Source organism: Haemorhous mexicanus, chromosome 6 (genome assembly GCF_027477595.1).
Source record: "Haemorhous mexicanus isolate bHaeMex1 chromosome 6, bHaeMex1.pri, whole genome shotgun sequence".
Taxonomy (NCBI): Eukaryota; Metazoa; Chordata; class Aves; order Passeriformes; family Fringillidae; genus Haemorhous; species Haemorhous mexicanus.
The window spans coordinates 50,701,778-50,725,798 of NC_082346.1; the positions used below are offsets into that span (position 1 = coordinate 50,701,778).

At 39.2% G+C, this 24,021-nt stretch overlaps 1 protein-coding gene across 3 annotated transcripts in view; it reads right to left on the reverse strand.

Annotated features, from left to right (window-relative positions):
* Positions 1 to 23,676, reverse strand: part of BTBD7 (BTB domain containing 7) — a 51,529-nt gene extending 27,853 nt beyond the window's left edge. Inside the window, exons 1-2 of one of the 3 annotated variants that reach the window (XM_059850201.1) lie at positions 23,562 to 23,676; positions 4,825 to 5,010 (exon numbers count right to left, since the gene is read on the reverse strand). In XM_059850201.1, coding sequence (XP_059706184.1) covers positions 4,825 to 4,906 — 82 coding nt within the window. In that variant the 5' untranslated portion in view covers positions 4,907 to 5,010; positions 23,562 to 23,676. Of the gene's footprint in view, positions 1 to 4,824; positions 5,011 to 6,850; positions 7,036 to 23,561 lie in introns of those variants that run through there. The other 2 variants (XM_059850200.1, XM_059850202.1) reach the window with 2 other exon arrangements.
* Between the last annotated feature and the right edge of the window lie 345 nt (positions 23,677 to 24,021).

Below are 24,021 nucleotides of genomic sequence, written 5' to 3' on the forward strand. Positions count from 1 at the left end.
GTTTCAGGGTGTTTTGGTTTGGTTTTTAAATTTTTTTGCTTGGTTGGGTTTTTTAAAAAATATATTCAATTTTAAGAACCAAGCAGTGCCAGTTGATGTAGCTCTATAGCATATGGTACACTTATCTAAGCAGAAAGAGAATACTGCAGTTGTAACATTAGAAGTGTAATTGTATTAACTTTTTCTAAGCCTAATATCTCAGTGAAATATTCACAATCCCCCCCTTCAAAGTGTTTTCAAATTCTGTTCTAGCATTAAGTGTCACTAAAACAATAGACACATACCTGGTATCAGATAGCTAGAGTCACAACAAAAAAAAGAGAACACAGTACCAAAACACTCAGGGATTATTTTCAGAGATAATTCAGCAAGAAAAGCAAAAATCCTCTCATGCAATAATCAAGTAATACCAAAGTTAAATACATAATATGGGCTCCCTTCTGCAGAACTGCAAATACTCATTTGTGCATATACACCCATCAAAAAGAATATGGAGAATGGAAGTTTTACTGAATTATTGAAGATTTCCTTTGAACAGAGCATTATACAATTAAAGGATACATATAAATTATTTCTTCTCAAAAATAATTTATTGGGAAATTCTATTAGGAACTCATACTGATAGCAGTTCAGTGAGGAAAAAAGGAATTAGAATCTGCATTTCAACAAGTAATCGAAAACCAAAGTAGTGTTTAAAAACACACACAAAAAAAAAGGAGTTAAAAAACCATAGCTTTAATGTGAGAGTCATGCTTCTGTTTAAGGGTTATTTTCTAATTTAAGTTTATTTACAGAGCTTTCACTCTAAGCCAGATGGTGAAGAACCTCAGACATGACAAGAAAAGAGAAAAGGAAGTACACAAACCAAACTCCCACTTCTGGACCAAAGAAGAATGAGAAGAAAATATGAAAATATTTGCAAATGCTACACAAATCAATAACAAACAGGTTCATCTGAAATAGTATTTGTCTGTTTTCTGTCAGGAATTGTTCATGTTTCTGTTACTTGTGCAGCTTCACTACTTGTTGCCTTTTTTTAAATCTTTCAAAGCCTATCCTAGAACCAGAGGTTTTGGGGCCTTTTACAACGTGTTCTATCACTGCAATCTCCCAGCTCCACCTGCAACAGGCAGATTCACTGTGATGCTGTTTTGTGATGCTGTTTTGACAGTGATGTTATGGCCAAGTCTGACAAAACACAGGGCATTTAGTTACCATGTAATTTCAAGTATTTCTTGAACTTTGAAAGACACAGGAGTAATTGAAAGCTGTATTTGAGACTAAGGCAGCTGTAGCAACCTAACAGTTTGTAAATTGTTTTATTGTTTAAGCCTCAATAACTAAGTAAACTTACACAGTAGCTTTTATGTCAAGCTAATTAAAACTCCCACAAACTATGCAATGCAGTGGTTTTATGATTCTTCTATTAGTAACAACTTTAAGAAAGAACTGTTTTATTTGAGGAAAGACATCTAACCATTTTATCCAAGTTTAAAATTTGCTTGATCAGGCAACATGTTATTAATAATACTGAAATTTCAAGAAGTGAAAAGAATATCAATTTAAACAGAAATCACAGGAGTAACTCAAGACAACTTCAACAAAGAGGTTGTGCTGCAAAATCCACCATAAAAATTCCTTCCACATGCTATACTAGATATGACAATGGAAAAGTAGAACTTCAGCCTCCTGCTGATAGAGACAAGCGTAGAATTTTTCCTTCATTTAAAGAGGTACATTTCACAATAGAAGTATAACTACACTTTGGTCACTCTATAATGACAGATTCTCTTTCCAGAGAACATGCCAGCTCATTGCTATTTGAAGTACATTGGATTCTAATGGCAAATTTGAGTGCAGAACATTCTCTAACATTCCACTAGAGAAAAACTAGGACACGGCAAGTCTCAATTTCCTTCTTCCCTAAAGGCTGCTGTGAGGTATTACTTGCACATGAATCACCACAAAATACTAAAACGCCATTCAAACCTTTGTGTACCCTGAGCCACTTACAAGATTTAACTTTGGATGTACTGCAAACAGTGCTATTAACCCTTACAAACAGATGAAGCTCTGCTACAAAAGCACCACCACACAACTGCTTTTTGTAAGAAACAGAGATGCACCATCATAGCCTCTCTGGGTTCACGACAGCTGGTGGCTCCAGATCCCTCAAAGAAAGAACCTGGAAGAGAACGTTTTTGGGCTGCCTGTATTCCTTCATAAGGTAGCAGCATTAAAAGTAGGAAAAAATTAATTATTCCTCAGCACTATACTGAAAGGTACCAATCTATTAAATGCTGTTCAAAAGCAATTGCTACTTCATGCCCCTAGACATACCCAGCTTGGGACAGACAAATATTTATGGAACCAGATGACTGCCAAGGGGAGCTGCTTGGGAACTTGACAATGAAAAATGGGATCTGTTTAGTCCTTTGCATGCCCACACATTTTAATATCTAATTATAAAGCTCTACATAAAAAAAGCAAACATCTTGAACAGATGTACCACCCTAGGAAATGGTGTGAAATCCTCCTCCTGACTGCTGCAGACAAAACAGCAAGATGACTAATTAAGCTTTTGCTAAAACAAAAGTATCATTTTCCAGTCAGTGCACTACACTATTTTTACTGATTTATCTCCTCTTCATAAACTATAAGCAAACTAGGATGAAGTCAACTAACAGTAGGAGCTCACACTATGAAACTATTGTGCTTTGCCATATTGGTTCTCAGACTTCAGCACTCATCCTATATTTAGCATGAAACACGGTGCAGTGCTTTAATGGCAAAGTAGCAAAGTAGTCTAAAACAAACCCACAGGCCTAAACCCAGTTTCCAGGAATAAGGCAACTAAAACATATTATGCAGCTATTCTAACTCTATCCCCCAGTTCTGCTTTAGGGCAGTAAATAGTTATAATGCCTTCTACATAAAAAACCCCACAATACAATAAAAACAGACACCCCCTCCCCCCACCAACAAACAAAAAAAACCCCTACAACACCTAAACCCCAAACATGTAAAAGCTGATGTAACATTAAAACATTATTATTGTTATTATGGCAAGTGATGAAAACCTCAGCTATCAATTTTAGGATACACCTATTTTCTACTTGACAGCTACAAAAACCAATCATGTAAACAAAAATCAAAATCAGAAAAAGCCAAATGCCATGAAATGAGAAGAAGAGATGTACCCATGTGATGTAGATAGCACACTCATGGAACCCCATAATATCAGGATATTTACAGCAAGAATTTTACGCAGAAGGCTCATCTGCCTTCCCTAAGATGAGACAAGCACATGTTTTTAGGCTTTCCTCAAAAAGAGTCTCAGCCACAATTTCCCATAGGTAATGGGGGTCAGTAAATTTCTTGTGACATACTACATAATGGGTTTCTATTTTGAGTTTAATAATGAAGAGCATCAACTAAACCGTCCACATAGCATATAGAAAGTTTATTGGGAATTTAATGTAGCCTTTGGAAATCTCTTCAAATCTGCTCAAAAGGTGTTTTAGCCTGCAAATCTGCCTGCTTCAAGGCCTCTAAGGGTTTCTCTTCACATAATATAGAAGCAGATTAAAAAACACCAAGACATGTAAGAAAAGCATTTTAGCCACATTTTAGAAAGCACATATGCAGACTGGAGCAAATCTTTTACTAGTTAGGTATGATACACTGAAAAAACATAAACCCTCAAGGGGAACTTTACAGCATGAATATCCATGATGTTAGGACTAAAAGTTCTTCCTTGACATGCTGTGACAGCACACACATCCTTAAATGTAACAGTTTGTGATCTGTCCTCAAATGAGACCTCAGAGCTAGAAATGCTATGAAAGCTGAGAAAAAAGAGAAAATTTACAAAGTGAGTCAATTTTTCCTCTGCTAAGGATATCACTCTGCTTTCAACGGTGATTAAAAAGAGAAGTAACACTGAATATCAATAACTACTTATGCAGTGTTGCAAGCTGAAGCATAAAGCATTTATAAACTATTGATGTTATTTACTGCTAAGATCATTCTTCAGGGCTGTCAGGGTTGCTTTTTTTTAAGGAATATTTATCTTCTGAGAGACTGCCTTTTTTCAGATTCATAACATAGCTGTTTATTATTTAGAGTGTGACAGTACTTAGATCTACACTGAGGTCTCTTTGTACTAGACTGAAAAACACATAAAGGTAATGCCTGCCCCAGTTATGACTAGGATGAGAAAATACTTTCTTAAGGGCCCTTCAACACATGTCTCCAGCTAAGCAAGGTCTTGGCTTGTAAATAACACTGTTAGGCCAGTAAGCACCCCCTTTCCCATTTACAGAAACAGGAAAAGGAAGAGAAGCCTGTTTGTTACTTTAATAGGTTTATTACCAGAGATATCCCTTCTAGCAGTAAGGAGGTAATTCACTTGGACACAACGTCAATATTACAACGAATACTAATGATCAAGGGTTTTACATGCTCTGACACAATTTGACAGAAATTCTGAGGAAGAGTAGAAAACAGTATGAGTACTAACAGAAAGTGACTGCTCTCAAACCAGGAAAACCAGCATGCATGGCTTAATGATAAAAAAACTGCACTTATTTTATTTAAATAATCTGGCAACTGTTTACTGGCAAAAGGCAGATCAACTCATTGCATACAGAGGCCAAACAGATGGACAGTACCAAATTTCATGCACGATTGAGCTTGAATGGATTCAAACTGGTGACCTAGAAAATAGCAGCTCTCCATAACATTTCTGCAAGCAAATCAAATCCAATGCATTCACAATCCACCAAGTCATTTACGTAAGTGACAAGATAACTGAAAAGTTACCTATGAATGTCTGTTGTGCCTGTGAATTTCCCCCTACCCTTGGGGAACACGAGTGAGGGTAGTTTGATGCATTAGCACCCATTTTCTTCAGTCACTCAGGCATTCCGCCTGCTGGCTCTTCAATGTATAATCCCATAATCCTTTAGAAATCTTCAATCCCAGGTCCAGCGTTCTGTTCCTCCATTTCTGAAGAACAAAAACAGCAACAAGGTAACTTCATTATTTGCCACTAAATGTTACATGATTTAGATAAACTCAGCTTCCAGCACAGAGTATTTTCATAAAATAAAACCTCAAACACTTTCAAGATAACCTTTTATTTGAATGATTAAACCAAGATAAGAAATACTTTTTTTTTCCCAACATAACCTGTAATTTTCCAAACCATTCACAAATCATATGATAAATTGCAACATGGAACAGGATGGCTATCAAACTTTTAGCCAAGAAATTTTCAAGGAGAACTTGGTCTAGACTAGGTATTCTCCTTTGACTATACCAAGAAAGACTTTCCATACATGTTTATACCTATTCCCACACAGTTAAAAAATCCCAAACTGAATTATACTAATTGAGAAAGCTAAATAAGCCAGTTCTGTTGGAGATTATACCGTCATCACTTATTTCAGCTGCATTTTTATTCATTACATTTACTTAGTTCTCATTCACGACCGCTTTTCAATTAAAAATTGAGAAGACCTAGAAGTACATTTAAAATAGTAAAAATAAGGCATTTAAGGATTCATTAAATGTTTTTTTGGCATTTGAAAACATCTTAGAAATTAGTTCTGAGGTGATTTGAACAAGAATTCATTGCTAACATACAAGAAAGTAATTTTAATTTATTCCAATATTAGCAGTGTTAAAATATTAATGCCGAAAAATCAGTTACCACATGAAGAACCACTGTCAACTGAAAGCTTGTGCCCCCTTCCTAAATACAAACCTGAAGATAAAGAGTAATAGAAAAGTAAAGTCTATGCTAAGAATCTTTTAGATTCCCTTGAATATTGTGAACACATATGGATTTGCTATGCTTCTGAATATTTTTCCTTTCTTGGTAGCCTCTGGCATGTTAAATTGGCCAAGAAAGTGACATACAAGTGCATGTTTCAAAGTGCAGATCCTAGGGAGCAGCAAGTGAGAGACAGGCCAGGAAGAAAAAAGCGGCAAATTGCTGTAGGCACAGAGGTGAGGGGAACAAGTGCTCCAGGACTTGAGGGCTGGGTACATGAGGAGGAAGAGTAGGGAAGGGTTTGAAAGCCACGTCTGTAAAGCCAGGTTATCAGGCAGAATTGCTGCTCTGGCCTGTGCATATCCCAGGGTGGCCTCACACAGCTGCAGCCTGCTGAGCACCAGTGGAATTCTGCTAGGGCAGGAGACACAACCATGAAACCACCACAGCAGCTTTCAACCAACCTACAGGCTTGTAAATGAGCAAAGGGAGCTCCCATGCCTGCCCTCCCCAGCCAGACAGCCAGGTCATCTCAACTGCACACAATCTTGAACTTGTCTCCATGCAGATTCAGCTTGCTACACATCAGGAAACAAAGATAAAATACCCTCCTACATGAACAGAAGCCTACTCAGCATGAAGATAGAACCAGAGCACACTAAACAGACAACATCACACCAGCAAATACCAGTAAATCTCAGCAAACACAAGGTGTTGGATTAGTTCAGTGTTAGCCATTGCACGCACTCATCTTCTCCATTGTGCAGAAATAAGCTATCCAAAGATTGCTGAATCCATATGGTGTGGATCTCTACTTCATTTCTGAAAAACTTCACTGACTTAAGAAAAAACACTTAGAAAATAAATTCATTAAAACAGTGAAACTCCAAGTGATTTCTATACACACCAAGAATATGTTGCTTAAATGTGGCATAAATTTCTAGATGGAATTAGTTACACCCAGGACAACCTTTGTGAAGGTAAAAGACACCTTTCAGTTTAAATGCTAACTTGCTCACAGGTAAAGACTAGCAACCTGAGCAGATATCCCAACAATTTCTCTTTTCTCACCTAAAATTGGACTCAGTTCATTTGGATGTGAGTCCTCAAATAATGCCTTGCTATTCCACTTTTCTGCATTCAGCGGTGGGGTGATAACTTGTCTATTAGATATCTACTAATAGTTTTCAGTTCTTCCTGACACAGGAAAGAGCCCAGGAGCTAAGTAAAAGAGAGAAGAAAAAAGAAGTGTCGGGCTTTTCTTTTTTTTAATAAGTAAGCACTCAATATTCAGAACCAAGTCCCAGGTTCACTAAATTTAGAATACATAACTTCCATGCACTGCTAAGTCATGTGTGTGCAGCCTGATTTCTTAACAGTATTCTGCATTTTGAATTCAAACATTTTTAGTTCATAAAGTGTATTGGGCCCTGTGGCTCAAAACCAATCATAGCTTTAGTTCCACTACTGTCCTTAACCTCATGTATCAACTGAAAGCACATTTATTTTTTAATACAGCACTAAGTTTTACAAGATAATATTATATAACCCATCTTGCATTTCCCAAAAAAAAATGGTTAGCACCAGTGATGAACTCTGTTGTGAACGAAGCCCTGCCTTCCTCTCTTCATTCTCATAACCACTTTTGTAAACCAGATAAACTGACCACATTAGAGCCAACCTAAACAAGAAGTTGAAACAGTATCAGTCACCCAATTTGTCTGTTAGGGCATCGCTTGAATACTTGCAACACTGCATCTTTTGACAGCAAAGTGTACTTGAACTACTCATGGATTTAGATGCTTTTTTTGGTTTGATTTGTTTTGCTATTGTCCACTTCAGCCTCTGTACTAAACACAACCTCCCTGAACAGCAGTTAGTCTAGCATATAACTAGCTAAGTCTAGTCAATACAACTCAGCTACTACAAGAATGCAGCTTCTCCACAGTGAAGGCGCTTGTAAAAGGAGAGGAAAAACTCCAAACCACAAACAATTAGATCTTTAGCTTCAAAAGGAAGGATAGATTTCGTCTTTTCTTGCAGAAGTTATCCTGCATACCAAAAGTTCCCTTATTTCAGCTTATCTGAAGAATTTTTAAATTGTATGTTAGCCTCAGAACACACCCATGGAATTTTGTCTTAAAAACCACCATTAGGTAGCTTTTTCTTTACTTTTTATTAAAAACCTGCATGCATCCCCGTAAGCATTACCACAATGAAACTAAATTCAACATCTGCTGACCAACTGAAGCAGTTTGAGAGCAGTGACGCACGTACAGATGCGTTATGAACGTACACACATACACAGGAACAGAGTTAAACTATGTCAAAGCTTGTTTAAAAAAGCCTGTACTGCAGAAAAAGTATATGGAGTGTGTTATGTGAAATGAGGAATTTAATAGAAACCAAAATAACCAATCCAAAAAACAGCACAAAGTGACTTTCAGATTATACTGATACTCAGAATAAAATTTAAAATAAGCACAAGTCTGCTTAAACATTTCAGCCTGAAATAAGTTTCTCAGTCTTTTCACAATATTTGTCCCACTGAACCTAAAAAGCTAGATGACATCCATCTGAGGTATCTGGGCTGACAGCCAGGTATTCCTGGACTGGGTATTTTGATTTAACAAAAAGTCTCTGTACAGAATGGACTTTGGGTAACAGCGACACTTTGTTGGTATCCTCACTCAATACAAATGTTTCATAAAATTTCCTGTAAATCACTGGGATCCAATTATATAAAGGGCAAAGTCAAGAGTACTACAACAGGTTTTACAACCATTTCATTTTTCCCCCATAAAATTTTAAGACCTTTGTATTTCTTTTGGAGTTGCTGCCATAGGATTATGCAATAGCATAATATTAAAACCAAAGTACGAAATTATATCAAGTTCATGCACATACCTGTACCAACATGATATTTCAGGTTTTCATTTTCCTAACATGTTTTAAATTCACTATGAGTAAATGACAACCCAGGCATCATAAGAATAACCTATTCATGTTTGCTTAGATTCTTATCCAGACCAAAAATGTTATGCTATTTTGCCCCAACAGCTCATTTCAAGTAACAAGCACAACTTTACTGCAAGATGAGATGACAAGATGCAGCACTAAAAAGCACCAACCCCTGTAAGGAAACACATCAACTAAATTTCAGCAAGATTAAACTTATTCCCATAAAAGTTAGGCAGATCAACTAAAACAGAAAGAACTTGTGGGAATGGACCATTGCTATCATGCCCAAAGTACATCCCACCAGCCTGCCTTAACATCCTGAACCTGCCTCCAGCAGAACAGTGGTCTGGTGACCAACAGAGAGCCCTGAGCCATCACAAAGTGATTCAGGAACGATCCCATGCTCAGAAGAACAGAAGCAAGTTCCCATCCACTGAGAAGTTTCCAGAGCCAGCCCTGGCCATGCTGGTTTTCACACAGTACACTGCTGGAATTACAAGTCAACAACATCTAAAGGCACAAGCTCTTAAAAATGAAGACAAAGTTGCTTGTGGCTGGAGCTCCAACCGCTTGTTCAGATGCGCATGGAGTATCTACCTCAATTTCCTTGGAGAAGGTGGTTCTCCAAGTAAGAGAAGTTTACAGGAACTGAGTGCTACCTGTCCTGACCTTCCTCTTTTTTCATGGATGAGACACTCAGAGGTACTGGCACATCCTCAGATTTTGTGGAGGTAAAGCCTCCAGTCTTGGAAGCATAGATTCTAAAAGACTGAATGCATATGGGACAGTGTACCTTAAAGAAAGAAATTGTGTAACTGACAATTAATTTTCTGTTCAAAGGAAACAACTGAAATTTGAAGCTCAGTTGATTATGCCTGACACACATGCAAATCCACACAAAGCCTATTTTGACTCTCTTTTATAATCAGGTCAAGCAATCAACCTTTATCATTATTCAAAATTAATAGGATGATACAGTAGTAAGATGCAACTGAAACAGCTGAAAGGTTGTGGTTTGGATCAGTTCTGTACAAATATAAGCAATGGATAATGTTCTATACAACATGGGCTAATGAATCAGTGTCATTTCATTATTCATTGCATTGGAAAAACAGAAAAATTCAATAAGGAAAAGCAGCAGAACTTAAGCCACATCAGCAGTTACCAGCTCAAGGGGTCAAGAAAAAGCAGATATAACCGGATTATGAAAATGACTGCATTACTCAGTCTTAGCTGCGAATCATGTGTTCCAGCTATCACAAAGAACCCTTTCTTATAGTTAAGCATGAAATTTACAGCATTTTCTCTTCCATGAAGTAGTATGCTTCTCCATCAAGAAGTTCTTTCAAAATAGAGGTAATAAAAACAGCACAACAGTCCTAGCTTTTTATTTCTAGATTTGTTGAGAATCACTGGACTGAGTTTTAGTGGGGAAAACCCATCAACAAACAACCTGTATTGATTTTCAACATTTTCTCTGAGGAATCAGAGTGAAAGTTAAAAGAACTATGCTCAAACAGAGCACAAAGATGTGTAGTCTTGAAGATACACACACTTCAGAAATTGAAAACACTGAGCAGCATTTCAACAGTTGAAAAACCCCACAGAACTTACAGGGAAAAAACCTCTTTTCAATGCTGTCTTTGCACACAGTGCTCAAAGTAGTATTTCTGATGATCAGCAAAGCAATTTCAAGTATGATATGAACATGTCACATCATAGAAGTAACATTAACAGGGACTGACAGGTCAAATCACTAACAGCAGTGGGAAGGCAGGGGACATCAACATATTTATATTCCTCTAAACACAAAAAATTCCAGCAGCTGAAAAATTCAAACACATAAAGCACACAGAGACTAACTGAATTACAGCAGTACAATCCTGCATGGAATCAGCTGTTCCTCCTAAGCAACTTAAATGTCTCCATATACCAGCAAATAAATTTTCATCTCTCTACATCAGTGATTCTTACAGTTGGTTGCAAAACCACACTAATATACTAAAAGTCTATTCTGATTTTTAACATTCATATGAAAGATTCAACTAATGTTCTTGAAGAAGAATTCAAAAGACTTCTTTCAGCCAAATGAGCAAGAACTCATTTATGGCCCTCTAGGACTCTCTTGAAGTGAAATGACAGCATGTATTCTTCAATGACTCCATTTTTTCACAAGTTAACTTGAAAGGAACATTATCTGATTTAGATAAAAACATAATTAAATCTACTTTATAAGTAAATCAGAAAAATCCTATCCACCAAATCTTTATCAATATCACTAAACAGAGTAATTAGGTATGAACATTTCCATTTACAGGAAAATGAGGATAATTAATCTTAGCCAGTCTAGAATAATTGCAGCATAATCTGATATACTGTGATAAACTTTGAGGAGTCTAAATGTGTTTCAAAAGGCCTCTTCTGAGCAAAAATTACCCACATGATTTTTTTTTTTTTTAAGAATGGTAAATATCCTTTGATTTACATATACGAACACATCAGTTGGTTAAGACAGAAAAAGGAACTTCCAAATTACATGAAAAGTGCCTCAGAAAAAGGAACAGATTTTTAATTTTTTTTTTTTTAAGTAGCCTGCATTTTTTCTTTCAATCAAAGTTCAGGACAACACTGTCTTTTCAGGCAGCTACTTAACTCATGGAGATTTCAGCTGCATTCAGCCTTGGATACTGAAGTCAAATACTAGTCTGGTAAGACCACTGTCCTCCTCAGTCTTTCTCCAGATAATGACTGTCCACTACTGCAGCAATATCCATGGTCACCTGTTCTTTTTCCCCCTCTGGAAAAGGCAAAAGTGGAGCAGAAGTAATACCCTTCCACATGAAGCTCTACCACCTTTACAGAGCCTATTTCACAGGCTTCTTATCCCTGTACTGTTTATCTGTCAACAGGATTGCTGCTTCTTCTGGAACAGAGCAAGCAGTCTTTCATCTCCACAGTCTTCTATCCCCAAGGAATTTTATTCCATTTTGTCTGAGAGTGCCTTCCAAAGATCCCTCTGTGTCCCACTAAGAAAGGGAATTCCTCCTCTTGCTCAAGCTGTGACCCAACCACAACACAAAATCCTGTTTTCAATTAATAATCTTCTAAGATGGGAAAATCCTGGCTCAAACCCCAATCATATGGCAGATCCAAACACCCTACGGTTTTCCTTGTACTGGAGTTATTTTCCCTTTTTATCCAGGCCCAATTATCTCACAGAAAGTCATTTACTCTGAATGAGGACGTGGGAGTTTCCTGTACACAACAGTGCTTGTAAATTCAGTGCACAGTTACATTCACACTTCCTCTCAGAACATGCTCTGCCTCTGAGAGTGCATTAGAGTAACTAATAGGACAATCCCAGACACTGCTCTGTACCTACCTAAGTAGGCAAGCAGCAGCCACCCTATCTTATGACTTACTATTTTCAACCTACCTTCAAAAAAGAAACCTTTTGATCACTCAGCTTTAGCTCCCTTATTAACCTCCACAGCCTGACTCATCTCTGGTGATGACACTGCTTGGGGTTTTCACAACAATAGCTCCAACATCAAAGCAGACTAAAATGTCTTGGACCCACATATTGATCAGCTTTCCCATACAGGTGGCCTCTTTTAATAGATCAGATGAAAAAAATATTTCTATCTTACTTTGGCTGCAATCAACTCTTCATCCTGCCAGCCAGTCATCGTATCAGTAACAACATCTTGTGATATTTCTGTTGCTTGGAACATCATTCCTCATGACTACAGTGTTTCTATACAATACTCTTCCTTTATACTCAAGATTCCAAGATGCTTGGTAACAATACACAGCTCATCTATTTAATTCCACTGAAACCCCCGCCAGTGGCTAGAAACTGCTATTACCAATATTGCTGTATATCCAAAACAATTTTCTCTACACTTCAGGCCTTAATACACCACCATTCCTTTTCTTCTGTGCACCATCCTCTCTGTGGGTCCTTCTGTCATCACACAACAGCAATTTCACCCATTCAGCCTCTTCTCTTTGATAAAATAAGTTTGAAGTATTGGCTGCTAGCATCATTTCTTACACATTTAACACTAATGGATACATCTATATATAATAGAAAAACCGAAAGGGGGAACATGAAAAGGTGTGGTAAAAACTCAAAAAGCAATCTAGTCAAGTCATTTCATGAGACATCAGGAATTTTATTAAAGAAACACTGATTTTCCTCATTGAAGACAGCATTAAGTCACAGCCATAAAATTAACTCATTGTAGCTACAGTTTGAATACTTTCAACAGTAAGCCACAAGCCACGACAAGTCTTGCATCCAACAAAACCACAGTTGCAATCTGGATTCAAAATGCATTACTTGGTGTATACAAACCTAAGTTGGTTCACCAACACTTGGTCCCACACATACATTTCTTCAGTGCCAGTGCTCACCACAGCTACCACCAGCATCTCCCCAAAACTCCTCCACTGCGTCATCAACTAAACACAGGTATTCTCTTCTGTGAGACTTTTTACTCCTCACTGTAGTTAGCTCCCTGCACCAGTTTGCCAAATAGCTCAAGGAACCCAGGTGATGCCACAGAGAAGAACAGCAAGAAAAGAAACAACATTCAGTTTGACTAATGCTCAATAGACAGAGTCTTCAAAAAATAAACATTCCCAGTCCCCATGCACCTACTCCTGCAGCAGAGCTGTACCTCTTCACTGTAGCAGACGTTTGGAAAGCCATGCAAGTCCTGACTGGACCATGTTTGTTTTCAGTTGATCCTTTGGTGTGGCTACTCCAGCTGTTGCCCAAGTACAGCACTGCCTCAATCTTCATTCAGCCAACTACCACTGTCAATGAAAACATCTTACTTTAAGTGGGCAGCTATAATACCACTTTTGCAATATGCTTTTCTTCTCCAGAGCTCCTAAAAAATTAACTCCTAGGAAAAATCACCTGCAAAGCAAGTGATAGCAGATGATTTTAGTCCTAGCAGAAGAAGGCAATTTAGACAGCAGTAGCTACTGCTGGGATTCACCATGACAGTGCTCCCAGTATTCAGGTGGCTGACTGCTGCTTCTTTGGCTTGTATTTATTTTCCTCTGTATCTGTGCAGTTTGTTCCCTCCCCAGTTAACAACACCTCACATAGCAGCCATCACTACTAAAGAGGTCCATAGGAGCTGCTGCTTTTTTGAATGCTTGGACGATTTTAAATTTGCAGTGCCAGAATATATGCATCTAGGTATTACAGGAAAAAATACAAAGCCAAGCCTATGTCAATTTTAAATATATTTCCCTCAATGTAGTGAACTCATCCTCTGACAGGGAGAAGCTAACTATGTATGCAGGACTCACTGCCTGTCAGCTCTTCACAGGTACACCAGGGTGATCTGATACTACCACTAAAGTCAAACTAACAGGGAACTGTACTTTTCCCTCTGGACACTCCATCCTCCCAAGGAGTTTTCTTGCTCCCCCTCACACTGCATGCAGAGATTATATGATCACAAGTCATTTCAAATGGCTGATGCATCACCCCACTGCTGGAGAGAGTGGCAGATGACAGGAAGAGGGAACTCCAGCACGTTTGTCTGACAGGCAGCTAAAACTGCAACAGGATCTCACAGCTCTCAATATGAAGAGAACAGACCATTCCTGTTAGACTGCCTCACAACTCCCCATAACTATACCCTTGAAGAGAGAACAGAAAGCATGACTACAAGTCACTCTGGCCTGGCACCAGATGTGACACTCACATCTTCCCCTTGTCTCCTAATATCCACAGTCACTCCCAGGTCTATTCTGTTCACTGCTGCAGGAAGCAATACAAAATCAATTTGTAAAATTGATTGTACATGGTATTTATACAACAGTTGACTTATTTGAGACCATGTAAACTGGTTATGCACTGCTTCCTCCCTAAGCAAGGGTGAAATTCCTGGTCAAAGCCACAGAACATTTTCCTTGTATTTAGAGGTTTTTAAGACAACCCCCCCACAACTAACACAATGATCTTATACCTGTTCTTAAAATCAATTACATCTGTATATACTAAGACTTTAACAGTTACTTAAAAAATTGCAAATTTGAAAGGTGTCCCCTTCAGTTGGACTCTTCTGCACGGTTAATTTAAATTCATTAACTTCAGTAGAAAATTTTAGGAGCCACACTGATACTACCAACTAACACTTATAACACCTGATGCCAAGAAATTTTTCTATGCTGTACACTTCAAAGATTTCAGCCATTTTGAAGATAGTAGCAAAATACATTAATACTGCAATATTTTCCCTCAAAACCCTCAAAAGTTATACCAGTAACGTCAGTTTCAGTAGGTGTCTTCATTAATACCTACACTTAGATTCCATAAAAGTGTAGCAAGAACTAAATGCTCACAAACTTTAAGGAATGTCCTGCCCAAAACTACAGGAATTCATTTCAGAAAACATACTTTCTCAATGATAAAAGAAATCAATTAAGGAAGGAAAGGCTTAGTCAGAAAACCAGACTAGTACTTAGCCTACAATTAAGTTGGAGCTTTGTTTACATTTTCCCCTTGGCAAGAAAAGGAAGTTATGTCTTCCACATTTCCTGCAACAAGGTCTCTCTGCACTTCCAAAGCATTTTTTTGTTCTGTAACATGAATATGCAAGTTTTACAGAACAGTCAAAAGAGCATTGCAAATGTTGACATAACATAACGTTGTTTCTGAAAACAGAGGCACCAATCATGTACACATTTAATTTAATTAATTCAGCAACATCTACCCATAACTCACGAACACAGACTTTTAAAGGCTGCAGAGTTAGAAAAGCTTATGGGTTGGTTTCTTGTTTAACTATTTGCTAAGGCAAATCTGCCCTTTGAGCAGACTGTTGACATGCCTTAACTCTTCCTTCTCTCCCCAAAAGATTTGAAGCTTTTCAGACGATGTCCTAGAATACTAAAAAAATAACTAGATTTTTCAAAGAAATAAAACAAATCCTGTTAGGAGGAAAGCAAAGTTGTTGCATTGCACTAATTACAGGAGTTACTTCATTAAAGAAATCCATTGCTCCTAATGTAATTTTAGACCACATTTTGTTCATCTTCTCTTTCATGCACAACTGTCCTTGATACCACAATACCTTCACATTCAAAGAAAGGGTAAAATGCAGAAAATTTGCCAGCCTGCGCTCTACTCCTCAAATCTCCTTTGATTCTTCCATCATTTGAAAAGCTCATTTATGCATACGAAAAAAGACAACACTGCCACAAAAAAAAAAAGAAGAAATCTCACTTCCCTCTCTACCTAGATGATCATTCCCACTCAACTCTCCTTTCATGTTCAATGAACAAAACAGTTTTTAGCTGGATTAGTTTTCAGATTAACAAAAAATAAAAGGTTCATTTCAATAAGGAAACACATCAATCTTGTATATGTGGAAAAAAGGGCAAGTTCCCTTTCCTTTCAAACATAAAACAAGGATGAAATTCCAGATCCACAAGATATTTAATAAAAGCACCCTCATTACTATTGAAGATTGCTAGTGCCTGATAGAACTGAGCTTTGATGCAGCTAACACTCAGTCAACAAAATGTGGCATCTTCTGCTTTAATTCTCCAGCAGAAATAAGTTGGTAGCTAAAAAACAGAATGAGGGAAGAAGGGAAGGAGGAGAAAGGACAGCAGATGCCCAAAGTACTGGTATGGAAATACCTAGATCGGCACAAATCTGTTCATCCAAAGGGGAACTTGGAGCCAATAATTAACTGAGAAATTATGCAGTAACAAAACTACCTCAGATGTTCTCAGCAGAAAAATTCAAATATCTTGAGAAACTTAGAACAAGATGCAACAAATTTTACTTTACTTGTAGTGGAAAAGCCCTGAGTAGTATGAACAGATATTTTAGAAAGTTTGTAACAAGACTGTACTTCTGATTAACATCATTTTCAGAAGACATGTAATTTAAGCTTTAAAACCAACTTCAAGTAGTAATTGCCCCGGTTATAACATCAAAGACTGTAGTCAAATGCAGTTAAAGACAAGCAGCTTTGATGCAGTGCAGAAATACTTATTAGAGTCACTTTACCAGAGGTTACCAGGTCTTCACATCCATGCCTAGAACTACAAAATACAATTAGACAGGCCTTATCCAGCATGTTAACCTTACTGTGTTAGAAGGGTATTTTGGCATTTCAAGTCCAAATACACATTTCCAGAAGTACTTAATGGAGGACTAAACCCTAAAGAGATTTTAATGACCAAATAAGAAGCAGGAGGTACTTTTTGACCTAAATAATGTACCTTTTAATGTAACTTTTAAAAAGGATACATTAAATTATTCTCTTAAATATTATCTTTGGCCATACAAAAAAACCTCCAAAAACCAAAACAGTCAGCTAAGATGGGATTTGAGAATTTAAAGAATTTAAATGTGTGTTTAAACACACATTCTTATCCAAAATTTAGATAAGCTAATCACTCATGAAAATAAACTGCAGAGAAGATGGAGATACTTGATATATTGGGAGTGTGGGGGGCTCACAAGGACACTGAGTAGCTTCTCATGCTGTCACATACATTCCTCTTCAGAAATTATGGTGCTTACATCCAGGAACAACTGTTGCCTCTCAGTAGTGACACAACTTAGATTACTCCTCCTTCAGTACCAAGGCCATCACTACTACACTGAGTACTGAGTAACACAAAGCTTCCCATCTCCAGAGTGCACTTTGTCAACTCAGCATTCTTACACATTGCTTGTGTCTGTGGTATAATAAAAAACAATTTCGAAGGCTTCCTAGAAGTACCTCCTAATAGACTGGCAAAGGCATTTTCAACTTAAAATGACAGTATAAGCAACTTGATGTATTTCAGAGAGCAGCAGTCACTACTAGAATGACTGTAAAGGAATCCATGAACCTATTAACATTATCTTCTCTACCTGCATTCTAGACATTTTATATACATTTCATTTAATCTCTCAAGATGTCTGCAATTGAGATGTCCAGTACAGGATGAACCAAGCTACAAAACATCAGCCTTTAATATATTCACATGCTTTGTTAGTCTGGGATTCATCAGGGGTATTTTAAACGGCTAATACAAAATTCCACTTTGTATATACCTACACTCTTTCCTTCTTCAAGATGAAATCTCCTGGTCATTCAGTTAAGTATCACAAGCAGCTTCAGAGGTTGTTAGCCATTTATGTATTTTAAGACATACATCTGGGTACATGAGGAAAACCTCTAAATGCCCCCACAAGTAAAAAGAACTTCAGCACAACCCCATCTTATACATTGCAGAATTTAAGTGGATAAACAGTATAATTATCACAGCAGCAGGAAGGATTTAAAAAAGACATTTTTCTAGACTAAGTAAAAAAATCACCAAATCCACAACAAACCCAGTTCTAACAGTCAACGAACCACTTCTCCCCCATCTTTACATCAAGAATCATCATTTGAAAAAAGCTAAAGCAGATCAAAAGAGATCAAAGAATAAAGGAGCACCAGTCCACAAAATACTGTCTTGTTGCATTCTGATTGTATTTGTTATGTTAGAATGCTTTTAATTAGCTCTCAAGCAGCATTTCCAATATTGGGGTCAGGAGAAAAAAAGCATGAAAAGGAACTTTTGTCACTCATACTGATTATTTTTAAAGCACTTAAAATAACCTACCCATTTACAGGAGTGTTTTACATTCTTCATTGCAGTGCAGAGATCTGGAGTAGCAGATGATAAGCAAAGCAGCACTTCAATTTCTCACTAATGCAATGTGATCTACTTGGTCACTCAAAAAATACTTAAATCTTCATATAAATAGGTATAAAGTTTTACTCATGTTGGATGCCTTCACAAGACACTGGTATTCTTGCTCTTTGTATATGAAACCTTGATTAAAATCTCAGTGGCAGACTATGAGAACAATCTTCTCTCACCCTAGCTGCAGTTTAAAATACACAGGTAAGCACACAGAGATACATTTTACAGCTCTACTGATCCCACAGAGCTTCTGTAAATTCTAGGTCACAAAATAATAAGCCCAACTAAAGAACCAAGCAGCAGTCACTTATTACATTACTGTTTACATCAACTCCTTTGAGTTGTCACCATCAGCAGAATGGTAAAATGTCCTGATAGTTATCCTGAGACTAGGTTTCAACAGATCTTGGACAAGGTTTCCAAGTTAGTGTAATCTTGCATATCATTAACTAGCTTGGTCTCTCTCCAAAGCACTTCCCACTAGATAATGTCAAAGTTCAGAAGTGATGAAGAAAAGGAGATTAATCTTAAAAGCTACAAGTTTGCCATAATGAAATCGTCCTGTAAGAAAGAGGGGAGAGTAGAAAATAAAAAGGCTCTTTAACAATATGGGGAATCACAATAGCTGCAGAACTAGAAAGATTTTCTCTAAAAGAGATTTTAGAAAATTAAATTCTACTCTTTACTACTTACTACAGTGGGTTGGAAACAGGGTATGATAGCACAGAAAAGCCAGGATGAATACAAAAAGTCCAGTCTTTTTAATACAGGAAGAACTGAACATACAGTGATGTTTGAACGCTATAAAAAATATACAGTATGAATGATCACTGAATTAGGACAAAATCTGAGAGGACAAAAATCAAATAGAATTTAGAAAATTATCAGTCAGTTATACAGATAACAGCTCACACTTGAATGCCAAGTTTGAAAAACACAGTAAAATCACCTAGAAGATAGTTCTGAAACATAAAACTGACTTAAGAAAATGTTGCCCAAAACACTATACCTCCACACTTAGTACTGAAAGCTTCTTCTTAACCAGTTTTGACTGCTGTTAATTTTTTTCTTGCATGCTTTAGCACTCAAAATCTAAATAATCAGTTTAAACCCACTGATGATAGAAAATCCCCAACAGGCTGGACATGTCTGCAAGGCCACCAGTAGTTAAAGCTCATATTCAGTAGTGTTTGGTGTAAGCTTGCACAACACCTGCACACAATGGAGCAAACAAATCAGATTTAAATTTAACTAAGTATATAGTTAGGTATGTATTTGAATCCAGCACATCAGGCAACACAGCTCCACCCCAATCCCCTTTACCTCCCTGGCCTCACCACCACACTGTGCAAACAGACTTTCTACAGCAATGTGGTGACCCATATGAAGGATCTGACATGAAGTTATTTTGTGCTTTAGTGGTTTATTTTTCATACAGATCAATTTCCTGAATGTTTCAGAATGAAGCCATGTAAACAGCCCTACCAACACAGCTGAGGGGACAGTGTTTAAAGTAAGGAAAAGTAGCAGTGGACTGAAAGGGCTTCAACCAATTTTGCCACTAAACATCTATCAAGAATCTCATAGGCATCCTTATTATTGTGGGTTCCCCCCGCCAGTGGGATAGGGAACAGAACAGAAAAGCAAAGAAAAAACAATGCAGTAAAACTCATGGGTTGAGATAAGTACAGTTTAATAATTGAAATAAACCAAAATATAATTATCATATTATAATAACAATTTCAATCTCCTAGTGTCCATTCATTATATAGAAAGCATCATTACAGATGGTATCCTTCTTGGGAGACATGCAGGACAGACTAGATGGGTGTAAAATGCAAGACTAGAATCAAATGTGGCATCTGCAGTTCCTTCTTATACTTCAGGCATACTAGTAAGCCAACATAGAAAAGAGCATTCTAAAAATCCACAATAGCTTCTATTCAAAGATAAAAGGATACTGACAAGACTTATCTTCCAAAGAATCTGGAAAATTAAACAAAGCAATAGCTAGATGACTCACTGGAAGCTCACCTAACATATCTGAACTAGGACTCCTGGTCTGGTCACTACTGCATGCACAATAAAGTTGGGAATCAGGTTTCCAGACTAGTGTGAAAAAATGGGAAAAGCCATTCATCTGGTAACAGAAATCAAAAGCCATCTAAATATGCTAAGAAAAAGCGAACAAACAAAAAGAAATTTAGAGTTAATACTAAAACTTGCAGTTCTCTATCAAGATTTGCTGTAATTCTCATCAGTATCATTAGGAATAGAGTTATTTCTTCTTAAGTGCAATCTCACATTTCCCCTGTAGATCTATTTATTGATTAATGTGAACTGCACACAGTCCATCAATATGTCCATAGGATGTTTTCATTCATCTGGCTGTCTGCCTCTGAAAGGCAGCCACAACTACCTCGGTCACCACAGTTTATCCAAGACATCAGGAAAAACTCCCCTTTTCTTGCATGTGATCTATCACGAGGAAACAAGCACCAGGGTGGCAGAGGAGCAAGCAGGGTTAGTGTCCCACCTCCTCCTTTGGCCACCTGCAGCATCCAAGACACCACATCACCAACGCAGCTTACTAAGAGGACAGAAGAAGACATTGTCCCAGCCTAAAATTCATCCCAAAAAAACCTTGAGATTAATTGCCATCAGTGACAATCTGTAAACCTGACACCATGTATGCAGCAACTTGAAAGGCCGCTTTCAAAATGAAGACTCAATATTTTGTTGTTAATTCATCAAGCCCTGGCAGTTTCACTAAATTAAATTTAAAAAGCCATCTGCAAAGGCAGCACATTCTACTCTAATTTAACAGTGAGCAACACAGCTTCACAACACAAAGTTTGGAGCGTCTCAAACAAGCTTGAAAACTAAGAGGAGGGGAAAAAATTTAAAAATCCCTATGACAAATCCATGCAATTCTCCCAGGAGAGCTTATAAAAGTAATTCTATTCCTTCATGTATGAGTCTTTGCAAATCAGTCCATGCCAGCTATAAGCACTACACCACCACAGTATCTATGACTCAGCAAGGGAATCTGGACATATGAATTTACTTACTAATGTAAGAGGTAAGGATTTTTTAAATGGCAACAACTGCAACAATGCCACCATAAATGAACACAGACAACTTCTAGTTTGTATGCTTAAACATACAAGGAGCACGGTCAGATTAGAATGTCAAACCCATTTATATATTGGCTAAAGTTTGAAAGCAAGTGAAACAATGTTTAGTGCAGCTGAGCTGAAATACAAAGGATTTAACAGCTGTTTTCATCTCCAGTGAACAAAAACAAACACTGGCTGTACATTTGACACAAAACACTGAGCTCCATTTCCAAGATTACCTGCGTGCAGCCCAGCTATGCAAGTCTAACTTTAGAGCTGCATACAAACCAGTGAGCAATTGGCAGCTTTGTGTTGTAACTTAAGATACAAGCTTGATTTACTGTGACATTCATCACATGTTTACATATAAGCACGAACCATAGCTCTGTTTACACGACACCAATTGACACAGCAAAGTAGCAAGCTCTTAAATGGCTCAATAATGCTTTGGTCCATCAACAGAGACTAGTTATCTAGTCAATAAATTATTCCAAAAAGGGAGAAAACATCACAACCCATACCTTCTGAATGCATTATCTTCACACTGATATTCTACATAATAAGCACTCAGATCTTGCCTTATAAACATCACGGTCCACAGAACCTGTACATTACTAACAGCCTTCTGTTCCACATCCTCATAAATAACATCTACAGAATTATTTTTGTTACATTGGTAACAGACTCTTAGTCAACAAGGGGTGGAGGAAAAAGTATTTTCACTGAATTCTTAAGCAAAAGGTTCAAATGGAGAGGGATCTATGAAGAAATTCCCCTCCCTGCAGCACCCTGTGTGAAGAAGGGGACTAACACAGAACTAGGATGAAGTATTTGAAACAATAAAAGAGAAGCTTAGAAAACTCATCCTCTTCCCTCAGATCTTTCAGACAAAGAGGGTAAAGCTTTATCTCCTCAAGCTTTTTAGTGTCTCAACATGAGTTACAAGGTTAAGAAATTTTTTATTTCAGCTTCTGTTTTTATTTTCTCCATTTTTAAATGAAAACAGAGCATGCGGTAAGTGGCAAAACCTGAGGTGATCACATCGCAATGGTGTATCTGCCAAGCACTTGAAATTTGTTATTGTAGCACATTGGTTTGAAGCAAAGCCTCAAGCAACGCTACACTGCCTAAGGTAAATTCTCACACAAACTATCATTGCATCAACACGAATTTTATCATCCTGCTATCGTATTTTATGTTAGTACTCGACATGTGTGTCATCTTTCACCCAACGGTCTCATATGGGATGGCGGGGAAGAGCAAGTATAAACACGAACCAACAGAAAAGCACTTATCCCACTGGAAGCAGGAATATTCCAGAGGCACGAGCGAACACATCACCTACAAAGCTCTCCAAGTTTCTCCAGGAACACCGCGGTAACACCTGTACAGAAAGGAGCGGGACAAAACCCCTCAAATCCCGGGGCAGCAGCAGTCTCCAGGCCAGGGGCACGGCACGGGCTGGCCGGCACCGGCGGGAGCCCCGCAGCCACGGCGGGCGAGCGCGGCCGCGCTCTCACCGGCCCGACACGGGCGGAGCTCCGCCGCTGCGGGAGCACGAGCCCCGCACCAGCTCCTGCGGGAGACGGCTTCGAGCACCTCTCCAGCTCCGTGGAGAGTGCGCCAGGGCGGAAGGCTAAGAAGGAAGGAGAGAAGAAGAGAGCTAAAGGGCGGCGAGGCACGACCCGACAGCGCGGACAGGCACAGCCGAGGCCGCCGCCGCCGCTCCGGACCGCGGACTCTGCGGGCCGGGAGCGGCACGGGGAGCGAGGCTCCCTCCCGCGGCGGAGCCCCGCGGCCCCACGGAGCGGCGGGTTGGCAGCGGCGCAGCGGGACAAGCCGCCCGCAGCCGGCCCGGCGGGGCGCGCACCGAGTCCCGCCGTGGGGGTGTCGACGGTCTTGCCCCCTCCCCTCCGCTGTCGTGACACCAAGCCCGCGATCCCGTCCCAGCCCGGCTTCCCGCGGTGCCAAACCTCCGGCAGCCGCTCGCCGCCGCCATCCTCCCGCTCAGCGCCGCCCGCTCCCGCCCGGCCCCGCTCCGGCCGCCGCCATTTTGCTCCCGAGCCCCAGGCTCGGCCGGGCAGCGGGAGCGCGCACGGCGCCTGCGCGGGGGCGGCGCTGCGGCGCGCGAGCCACGTGGTCCGGGAGGCCGGGCCGGGGAGGGGCCGGGGCTGAGGGGGAGGGGCCGGGGCTGAGGGGGCGGGGCCGGGGCTGAGGGGGAGGGGCCGGGGCGGGCGGCGCTGCCGGGTTCTAGTGGGTCCGGGCGGGTCCTGGTGGGTCGAGGAGTTCAGTGGTTTTCCCCGCACAGGTGGCCTGGGATCGTGGGAAAAGGCTGAGCCCGCCTTGTGTGCCCCTGCCATCCCCGTTCCAACGCCGCGTGCACTGCCTGCTGTGTGTGACACATCTCCCAAGCTCGTTGCCATGCCCAGGTGC